Genomic DNA, 11257 nt, shown 5'->3' with positions numbered 1-11257 from the left:
GATCTCCTGGCTAGGAAGGCCCATGAGGAAGACTTCCTGATGTGGGAAATGTTATATATCTTGACTAGGGTGACAATTACAGTAATGTAGTCACATGTCAAATTTTTTCAATTTATACACTTAAGATTCGTGCACTTTATGCTTCAATAAAATGGGAAAGATTAAAACAAAGCAATGAAAAATCAATCTGAAATTTTTAAAATGATATTTACAATACCATTAAATATTAAATACTGAAAATTAAATCTGAAAAAAGATGTGCAAAACATATACATTGAGAATTACAAAATATTGCTGAGAGAAATTAAAGACACTTAAACAAATGGAGAGATATTCTATGCTCATGATTCAGACTTAAGATGTCAGTTCTTCCCAAACTGATCTATTGATTCAACCCAATCCCAATCAAAATTCCAAAGACTTTTTCCATTTTATAAGTTGACAAACTGATTCTGAAATTTAAATAGAAATGCAAAAGACTCAGAATAGCCAAATCAACTTTGAAAAATAACAGAGTTGGAGAACTAACAAACACTACCTGATTTCAACACATCAATCTTGTGTATTGGTACAAAGAGAGACAAATCAATAGCACAGAAAAGAGAGTCCATAGATTCATATGTGTATGAACAACTGATTTTAAGCAAAGGTCCAAAGGTAATTCAGGGCAGAAAGGACAGTTGAAAAAGATAGTCTTTTCAGACTTTTCAATTGAAAAGGACAGTCTTTTCAACAAATTGGATATACAAAAGCAAAAAAGTGAACTTCAATATATACATTGCACCATCTACAAAAACTTAACTCAAAATGGATCATGGACCTAAATGTTAAAACTGTAAAACTTCTAGAAAAAAGATCGTTGTGTCCTTCGGTTAGACAAAGATTTCTTAGATATGACACCAAAAGCATGATCCATAAAAGAAGTTGATACGTTAAACTTTATGAAAATTTAGAAGTTTCTGCACTTTGAACGTATTTGCGAATCATATATCTGATGAAGAGCTAGTATTCAGAATATATAGAGTTCTCAAAACTCAGTAATAAGAAAACAAGGGAATTTTTAAATGGGCAAAAAAAACTGAACAATCACTTCATCAAAGAAGATACATGGATGTCAAATAAGCTCATGAAAATTGCTCAAAATCATTAGTCATTAGGGAAATGTAAATTAAAACCACAAGAGATACTACTACACACCCATTAAAATGGCAAAAATATTGACTATAAAAGACCATGTTGAAGAGGATGTAGAGCAACTGAAAGCCTCATACACTGCTGGTGGGAATGTAAGATGGTACAACCATCGTATGACCTAGCCAGACCACTCCTAGGTATTTGTTCAACAGATATGAAAATACATGTCCAATATAAAGATTTGTACAGGAATATTCCTAACAGCTTTAATGATAATAGCTGAAAACTAGGAACAACCCAAATGTCCATTAACAGGTGAATGGATAAACTGTAGTATATCCATGTAATAGAATACTACTCAGCAATAAAAGGAATAATATACAGACTACAACATGGATGAATCTCAAAAAAGTTATGCTACGTGAAAGGAGCCAGACCAAAAAACAAAAAAAATAGCGCATGTTATATGACTCCATTTATATAAAATACTAGAAAATGTCAAGTAATATAATCTATATAGACAGAAAGCAGATCAGCAGGAAGGGAGTGGTTACAAAGGGGCACAAAGAAACGTTTAGGCTAATGTTCACCAAACATGAGTAGGTTCACTACTTGATTATGGCGATTTCATGAGTTTATACTCTATTTAAATACGTGCCATTTATTGTATGTCAATTGTAGCTCTATAAAGCTATTTGTAAAACAAGCTCGGAGCTGTAGGTAAGAATTGATAGTCATTGGCACACAGATGGTGGTTAGCAACATGAGAACATGAACATAAAAACAGGTAAGGAGAACATGTATGTAGCTTAGTCACATATTTAATAAATATGGAGTATTGTACCTACTGTGTGGAGATATTACAATAGGGACTGAGGGTACTAAAATGACTACAATCTTGGCTTATAATGTAGTGTTGGAATCACACATACCAGCAGTCAATTATTATAGTGTCATCTGTGCCCAAATGAGAAATTAAAAGGCTCTATGGCAGTAGTGGGGAAGTTTTAAGAACTCAGAGAAGCTCTCAGAAGAAGTAATGTCTAAGCTGAGGCCTGAAGAACAGATAGAATTTAGCCAAATAGAATGAGAGCAACTGTGCCAAGCAGAGTGACAGCAAGTGCAGAGGTCCAGAAAGTAAAGGGAGCTCAAAGAGTTGGCAAGTACAGAGTTTAGGGCTGTTCATTTGCATAAGCCCCTTCAAACCCTCTAAGTTGGTATTCTACTTTTCTGTTTTTCCTGAGTAAGTTCCCCTCACCCATCCAACCACCAAACTGTGTACCCCATAAAAAATCTAGATTTGCCCCAATAGAAGACAACGGTCATCCTTTTGGGCAGCCAGTCACATAAATTGGTAGCTAGTTAACGCAAGGAGTCAAGGAAGGCACCTTGGTTATTCTCTCTAGATGCAAATTCTGTTCTCTCAAATTTCTGAAGCAGTAGAGACAGTGGTACAAAGCTCGGTGTTTAGGTGCTTGGCAACAGTGGCTACAAGTGGACCAGTTGTGCAATATGGTTTTGCGATTTAACTGTGTGACTTGGACTGACCCCGATTTCTCTAGTCTCTTTGTCTGTTCTGTAAACTGCATGATATTCTTCTAATAAAATTTCTTGTATGCTGAAAACCAGAATCCATCTCTGTTGCTAACGACCAAGAACCCAAACTGACAAGACAGTTTGGTATTTGGAAGTGGAATGCTACAAAACAGACTCTAGTATGTATTACCCGCCAGATGGAAAAGAAAGGATGCAAGGCACTGAAGACAACTACTCCAGACTGGGAAAATGGTGACCCTGAGACAGGACATCAAACTCACACCATCAAGAAATGTATTCTAAAGCTGAGAAGCCTTGGAAAGAGATTTATTCCCAGTGCTCACGCTGGTGTGGCAGTGGAGGACAAGAAAGCAGGGGGCCACAGCTGATCTGAAACAGAGGACTGTGAATCACCTTGAAGACCCTAGTCATGAAACTGGATCAAGTAGCTGGATGACACTTTGGCTGATCTCTCTTTAGGAGAGAAATCATGCTTCCTGTAGGTGTGAGCATTTGGGGAAGTATATGTATGGGAAGAAGGCTGTGTATAGATGACAGTAGGCTATATCATTCTTCCCTTATTCCTTGCTATGGAGTCCAATTTTGTTTGACTGTCCATCTCCCCAACACATGACTGAGTCATCTATGGTAATCCTGCTTCCTTGGCCAGCACTTGGTTTAGGAAGGGGTATATATGACCAGTCTAGCCAATGAGCTCTGAAGAGATGGCTGCTCAGGGTGCTCTGGGAAAGGTCTCCTTACTGATAAACAGAAACATAGAAGAACTACTGCAGCTATCTTGCCACCACAGCAGAAGCCATCCTGGAAACTAAACCAAAATAATGAGAAAAGCAGAAAGATGGAAGAAATCTGGTTGCTCAGTATCACTACTGTGCTCCTGAGTTAACAAACCTGGAAACCTCCGAACTTTAGACTTCTAATTTTGTACTATTTAGTAATTTTGAATAGGGTTTTTTGGTTCCTTGCAATTGAAAGCATCCAAATCCTATCTGACAGTATGATTTGGAGAGTAAAATTTGAAGATAAGGCTGGTGGGATCAAGAAGAGGTGAAACCATGCAGGGCCTCAAATCCAGCTGAGGATAGTAAGAAACCACTGAATGGCTTGATACAATTAAATGCACCCCTGTTGCACTGGGGAAGAACACATTGAAGGGGGACAAGGTGAAGACAACAGAGAAGGAGAAGAGTGATCTTTAGCTAAAACTTGGGGGAACTCCAACCTTTGAAAAAGTCTCTGGAGCAACCCAAGAGGAACACTAAGAAATTATTATAAAGGCAGGAAGACGACAGGAAAGAGTTGGGCACAAAAGTAAAGGCAATAGAGAGTTTAAAGGAACAGTGAGTTATAAAAGGTTATCAAGTATTGGAGAGGTCAAGAAAGAGAAGAAGGGGGGGAACTTGGCAATATGGAAGTTGATTCCTTTTTAGTGACTTTTGCAACAGTAATTTCAGAGTAATAGGGCAAATGTACTACTACGGTGTGTTAAAGAATGAATGGATTAATGTCCACTGACAGAGGAATGGATAAAGAAGATGTGGTACATATATACAATGGAATATTACTCAGCCATCAAAAAGAATGAGATAATGTCATTTGCAGCAACATGGATGGACCTATAGATTATCATACTAAGCAAAGTAAATCAGAAAGAGAAATACCATATGATATCACTTATATGTGGCATCTAAAATATGGTACAAATCAACATATCTACGAAATAAAAACAGACTCACAGATACAGAGAACAGACTTGTGGTTGCCAAGGAGCAGGAGGGGTAGGGGAGGAAAGGAATGGGAGTTTGGGATTAGCAGAGGCAAACTATTACATATAGCATGGATAAACAACAAGGTCATACTGTATAGCACAGGGAACTATTTTCAATACTCTGTGACACACCACAGTGGAAAAGAATATGAAAAAGATATAGGGACTTCCTTGGTGGTCCAGTGGTTAAGACTCCACACTTCCACTGCAGGGGGCGCAGGTTTGGCTCCTGATCAGGGAACCATGATCCCACATGCCAAGCGGCCAAAAAAAAAAAGGAATATATAAATGTGTAACTGAGTCACTTTGCGGTATAGAAGAAATTAACACTGTAAATCAACGATACTTCAATGAAATTTTTAAGAAAAAGAATGAATGGAAAGTGAGGAAAGCAGCACGTTTATAAGTTAAGGACAGTGACAGTAACATTGCAGGTACTTCCTTAATACATGTTGAATCAATGATTTGATGTAGAAAGGCCACGTACTGAGTCAGAGTTATGTCCCTGTTCAGGAGTTCAGTATGGTGAGATTATATTAGGGGTTGCATGGCTAGGGTTCTAAGGGAGGAAAACTTTTCCTTGATCCTCTTAGGGTCCCTGGCTGGGCCTAAAACTCAAACTGACAAAGACATTAAAGAAGAAAAGCATACAAATTTATTTAAGTTTTCCGTGACATGGGAGCCTCCATAAGGAAATGAAGACTCAAAGAAATGGTTAAGCCTGAACATTTTTATACTAGGTTTGATGAAGAATGGAAAGTCATAGAAAAACAATGGAACAGAAGGGTATGAGCTAAGGGTAGTAAACTGGAGAAAACTAGCAAGGCCTGTTCCTTCAGATTCTTCTGTGTTTCCCTCCATCTTCAGAGATAAGAATGCTCCTTTAAAAATCATATTTGGGAAGAATATTAACTGACATGAGGAAATGAATAAGTGGAAGTTACTACTGGGTATAGGGGTATTGGATTGAGATTTTGTTACATTTTTCTGTTTCTGTGTTTTCCAAGTTGAACAATTAACTGATCTAATTTCTAATTAGAAAACTTGTTTTTTAGAGTGTGTTTAATATTACTGCTGGGAACATTTTATTTTCTAATTTTTGGAGCTTCGTAATCCATTATGTCGTGTCTGGAAACTGCCATTTGGCATGGTAGAAAGGAAAAATGAGAGGATGACATTCTGCAATTCTAATCTAATGGAGGCTGTTGTTATATAAACGTTTAATAACACTGTAATACTAGCAACATTGTCTGTATACTTGTTCTTAAGGAACGTTTTCTTGAAAACAAAAACACAGAATTTTTACATGATTTATTTAATAATAAACCAATTAAAGATACAAAAACGTTTAGAGGATTCCAAAATTTAAATTTTTGTTTAAATACAAATTCACTCTGTAACATGAAAACATATAACATTAGACCTCTAAACATAATGATTCTTTCATCTACAAAAATTTCTTTTTGCTATACTATAAAATTTGCAGAAAACAATTTTTCTTGTGAAATTAAATGTACATTATTTACAGTTGAAAAAGTAATCTAAAAACTATTTCATTTCAGAAACTGGGATATATAATGTATATCTTTGTATGCAATTCCCCCTCCCCCCACTCTCAATAAAAAAAATGATCCAAAATATAAAGCAATTATGCTTTTATAGCAACTGACTACTCAGCCAGATTAGCCCAAGGCTTGGTTGCTTTCTGGGGCCTTAAAGAGCCCTGACTCTTTCAGAATAGCAGTATATCATTTAGCACTCAGCAACATAAGTTTTTTACTAGTGGACCACCGTGTACAGTGGCCTAAAGAGTTAATGAACAAAGTATTTAGGAGGAATTCAGGTTCAGAGCAAATCTTAACAGGTAACAGAAAAATGAATTTTGTAGGGTCATTAATTTTTCTGCAATATTTTAGCTATATTTACATTAGGAGATAAGCTTAAAACATAGGGGTTAGAATCATAAAATTTAGAACTAGATAGGAAATTGGAGATCATCTAATCTAATCCAATACACCCCTCCTCTTATGATACCCAGAAAGATCAAGTGGCTTGCCCAAGGTTACAAAACTAGTTAGTAGGAGAGCCACTCTTAGGCTGACGCTTTTATATTATCCTGCTTCTGAAACAGGTTCAACCATATCATGGGCACATTTCGATTTTTAATGTTATATTTTACATAGTCATAGTTCAATATACAGTGCAACAAACTAAAGTCGATCTAAGTGAAATCATAATTTTAACAAGGCATAAAATAGGTGTCTTGCATTTGAAAGAGTCAAGACTTAACCTATACAAGTGGAATGAAAATAGCTCCTATATAAATTTCCTGATGTCATATTTAAGTACTGTATTTACAAAAGAATCAGAAAAGCTACTATGATGTAAAATTTAAAAAGAAACTTTAAAAATGCTTATGATATAGCCATTGAAAAAAATCTCAAAAGAATGTCTTCATAGTATAAAACACCTGTTCCTTCACAATTGAATTCTGAAACATTTGAAGAGCAAAAAGAAACACTTGGGTTTTCCTCCCTCATCTAACAAAGTCAAAATTAACTCTAAGTTATTATTTTTAACAAGTAACTATAAAATTAGGAACATTTGGAGAATTTACCTTAGAATCAATCAATAGTTTGCATACAACTGAAAATGTTCAATTAAAAAACCACCATCCGTAATTCCTTTAGTATATTACTTAGAAAGAGTTGGGTTCCAGCAGTTCGTTTTTTATAGCCACCTGAGAGGTAAATCCATTGGATACCACCATCACATAAGGCTGTGACTGCTGCTCAGTTTCCCCAGTGCCTTCTTTCAAATTATCTTCAACCTCCTTTTTCTCTACTTCCTGTATATGAGTTTTTGTTTCTTGAGCTTTGATAACTGAAGTGATTACAGTGCCAGGTGGGTGAGTAACCAGTTGTGAATTGCGAGGAGAAAAGGTCACCACAGGTGTGGTAGCGCTGAAGGACGGAGACGAAGCCACGCTGACGGTTCCATTGCAAATGGACTGAACATTGCTAGTAAGAACCTGCTGTACGTGGGCAGGACTCAGGACAATGGAAGGAGGAGAGCCCGGCTTCTGCGACTGGAGCACAACATTTTCTTTCAGTACTGTCATGGGCTGTGATGATGGAATGGCTTGTAAGATAAATTTCTGAGATCCAGCACCTGATGATGGATCTGTGCTGGCTATAACTGTTGTGATTGGCACTGTCTGAAGTGTTACTGTGTGCAAATGCTGATTCCCAGGAGATACGACCACAGGAACTTGGGCTGGAGCCTGTATAGTCCTATTGAGATGATGAAATAAAAGTGAGGAAATTAGCATATTCTACATTGTTTAAAACTTAACATTTGACAACTCACTTTGACAAAACATGAGTTATTCATTTCAAATGCTCCTTCCCATATTTTCAACACAACATAAACATTGTGCCAGACCCTGCATTAAACACTCTACATACAGAAATCCCAACACAAAACTCTCAGTCCATTAACTATGATACCATCTGGTGGAAAAAAAAAAAAGTTTATACGAAGTGCTATATTAACACAAATGGGGAAGCAATTTTGTTGGGGGAGGAGGATATCAAAATGTTTCCCAAGGAAGTTATGTATAAGCTGCCTGAAAGAAAATTAGGGACTTTTAAATAAACATATTGGATTCACTATCATTTTAATATTTGAGGGGTAATGTCATCAATATACCCAACCAAATTACCAAACTTCACATAATTAAAATTGTTTTCAACCTGTTTTTCTATATATATAGAGAAAACGCTCAATTAACTAAAATAAAAAACACTTCAATCTTAAATGTATATGAGAGAATTATCCGAAGAATTTTAATAATTCATGGTTCATATTACATAAAACAAGTCATGAATATAATTAACTCATGAGGGTTCTTTAGGCTGGCAGATAGAACAAAAAATAAGGCCAAACCTTGGCAAAAATAGAGGCGTTTTAGCAGTTTTCTCAGCTCAAGTAATTTTCACAAATTTTAGTCATAAAGATACAATTTTAACATAAAATCCTTTAACGTAAAATCCAGTTTATGTAAGGTTGTTAATTCCATTTATTGAAGAAAAGAGGTACATAAATGATATTATAAGTCAATCTAATTTTAAAAGTTCACAGCTGTGAAGTTTATAGTTGTTGTTAATTGTTAATAGAAAACAAATGCTGTTGAAAAAAACTCAGCATCTGGATCTCAACTGTGTTTCCTCTGAATTCTATAAAGCTATTTTACAAAAGAGAGATGATTGCTACTCCAAATGGCTAGGAGCTGGATTAGTCCCCATAAACCAAATGTTAATTATTGCCAGGAGACTATCACAGGTAAATTTTAGCAAGTTACAATTATGTGGCCTGTCACATGTGAGAAATGAAATTCTGGAGGAGAAGACAAATGGGCTAGATGGAAAGATGACTCAGCACAACTCAGGAGAAGTTCAAAGGAAGCAGAAAGACGCACGATAACTGGAGCCCACCCATACACGTAGGATACTGATTCCCAAGTTCAGTTTGCCACCATAGTCACCACTGTGAGGAGTAGTCAACAGCAGGAGATCGGCAGCTCTGTTGAAGGACATTGCTAGAAGAGAATATGAGTCAGGTAATGAAGATTTAATAGGCTGGCAGGGTATGGCCAGATGTACTAATACTATTGGGCAGGCAGGGATGAGTTGGAAGGATACAGAATAACTTCGGGAACTAGGGCACTTTTCCAAAATACACTGTGCCTCCCCTTCTTCCCTGCCCGCCTGAATCAGGATACCTTGGGTGGAATCTAAGCCTGCAAATGGTAGCTGACAGATACCATTTTTTAAATAAAAAAGACCCAAGGGCTTCCCATGCCAAGAGTTCATGTACATGTACATATAGATAAAATAGAACTTGGCATATAGGAAGCACACAGATTGTATCTATAAATATGTATAGCCTTGCCACCCTATAAGTATTATCCCGATTTTCCATATGAAAAAATTAATGCACAAAGTAGTTGAACAGCTTGCATAAGGTGAGCAGTTAGATAAGAAAAGGGGTCATTCAAATGCAGAGCCTATGTGCTTAACCATTACAACATACTGTCACTTCTTAAGTCCTGAATAACTTCAGCCAAAGATGAATACTTTCTATTAGATCTTTAAACTGTGGGGAGTTACAACCTTTAATACACACCCCTCCCCTTCCTCTTTCCCTCTCTCAGATGTGGCATGAGCAATACTGTACTTTGAAAATTTCCATATTGCTCATCAGGGCTACCACTAGACTTTCAATGCTTTCATTCAAGTCAGAAAAAGATGTCTCTTTCCTGAACACCTGACTGCCATCTGCCAGAAAATATATATACTGAGACATATATATATATATATATCTGCAGATATATATCTTCAATGTAAATATATTAGCTTATTTGAACAAATTCTAAAACAATAAATTTTCACTAAAAATTCAGAGATTAAAGGATTAAATATTACGCAGCCTTTTCCCAACCACAGGAATTTTAAATTATTTTTTTCTTAGTTAATGATTAAACTGTCAGTTGTGTCTCGTTATATTATATAACAAAGGTTATATTACAGTTAACTACTTTTAAAAAGTTTAAGCTGCTTGTAACCAACTGGTACAATACTGGTAATTTAAAATTCCTCAAACTTTCTGAAGAAAGATATACAATATAATATTTGGCTTTTGCTGAATATCAGATGTCAGAAAGTGTCATTTAATTGTTACAACCACCTGTAAGCTTAAATAATATCATCTTCATTTTATAGATGAGGAAACAGACTCAGAATAGTTAGTTAATATGATCCAATGTCACATCTAATAATTGACAAGGCTGGAGGGCGAGGTTATGCCCACATTCTTCCTACTCCATTACACTGCTTTAAAATGTATAATGTATACATTATACATTTTTAGAGGCTAATTTATTTAAAAGACCCTAAGACAAACTATTAGTACTTGGATAAACATTATAGAGAAATAAGTTATACTGGGTTGGTATATGGACTTGCAGGTTTACCAAGGAACAATTTATGAAAATATTTTACCAGAGGTTTATTTTTGTGAAGCCAAAGTTAAAATTTGTAAAACTGAGCATATATACCCTAAATCAATTAAGAAAAGTTTAATCAATTTCAATATAGATATAGCTGGCCTTCCATATCCACAGTCTCCACATCCGCAGATTCCACCAACCTCTCTGTTGGAAAATATCCACGCCCCCCAAAAAAAATTTCCAGAAAGTTCCAAACCACAAAACTTGAATTTGCCACATGCTGGCAACTATTTACATAGCACTTACTTATAATACTTAGGTATTATAAGTAATCTAGAGATGATTTAAAGTATATGGAAGGGTGTATGGAGCTTATATGCATATACTATGCCATTTTACATAAGGGGCTTGAGCACCCTCAGGTTTTGGACTCCAAAGGGGGTTCTGGAACCAATCCCCTGAGGATACTGAGGGATAATTCTATGTGCAATTATGTGAGATAAAAAGAAAAGAGCAAAGGAAAAAATTGAGAAAAAAATATGTTGCTACTTCATTGTAAATAAGTGATAATTCATGTGATTATGTGAATTAACTGACAGTATGGCAAATCATTAAGTTCACTGCTTTAGACTAAACTGCTTGCATTAAAACACTATCTCCACCAGTTACTAGAAGTGACCAGGCTCCGTGGCCTCTCCTTGCCTCTTGTTTCCTCAACTGTAAAACAGGAATATTACCTACACCTCACTGAGCAATAAGGATTTTCTATACATTAATATATGTAAAGT

General features: G+C 35.9%; 1 protein-coding gene across 5 annotated transcripts in view; it reads right to left on the bottom strand.

The window, feature by feature from the left end:
* Positions 1–5755: 5755 nt before the first annotated feature.
* The window catches only part of ELF1 (E74 like ETS transcription factor 1), a 104845-nt gene continuing 99343 nt past the window's right edge, over positions 5756–11257 (bottom strand). For all 5 annotated transcript variants that reach the window (XM_059902557.1, XM_059902561.1, XM_059902558.1 and 2 more), the window contains exon 9: positions 5756–7752. In XM_059902557.1, the coding sequence (XP_059758540.1) occupies positions 7158–7752 (595 nt within the window). In that variant the 3' untranslated portion in view covers positions 5756–7157. The remainder of the gene's footprint in view (positions 7753–11257) is intronic.

This window comes from Balaenoptera ricei, chromosome 18 (assembly GCF_028023285.1).
Source record: "Balaenoptera ricei isolate mBalRic1 chromosome 18, mBalRic1.hap2, whole genome shotgun sequence".
In the NCBI taxonomy this organism is placed as follows: Eukaryota; Metazoa; Chordata; class Mammalia; order Artiodactyla; family Balaenopteridae; genus Balaenoptera; species Balaenoptera ricei.
Note: the sequence above shows the minus strand (reverse complement) of the source record. Positions and strands in the feature narration are given on the sequence as shown.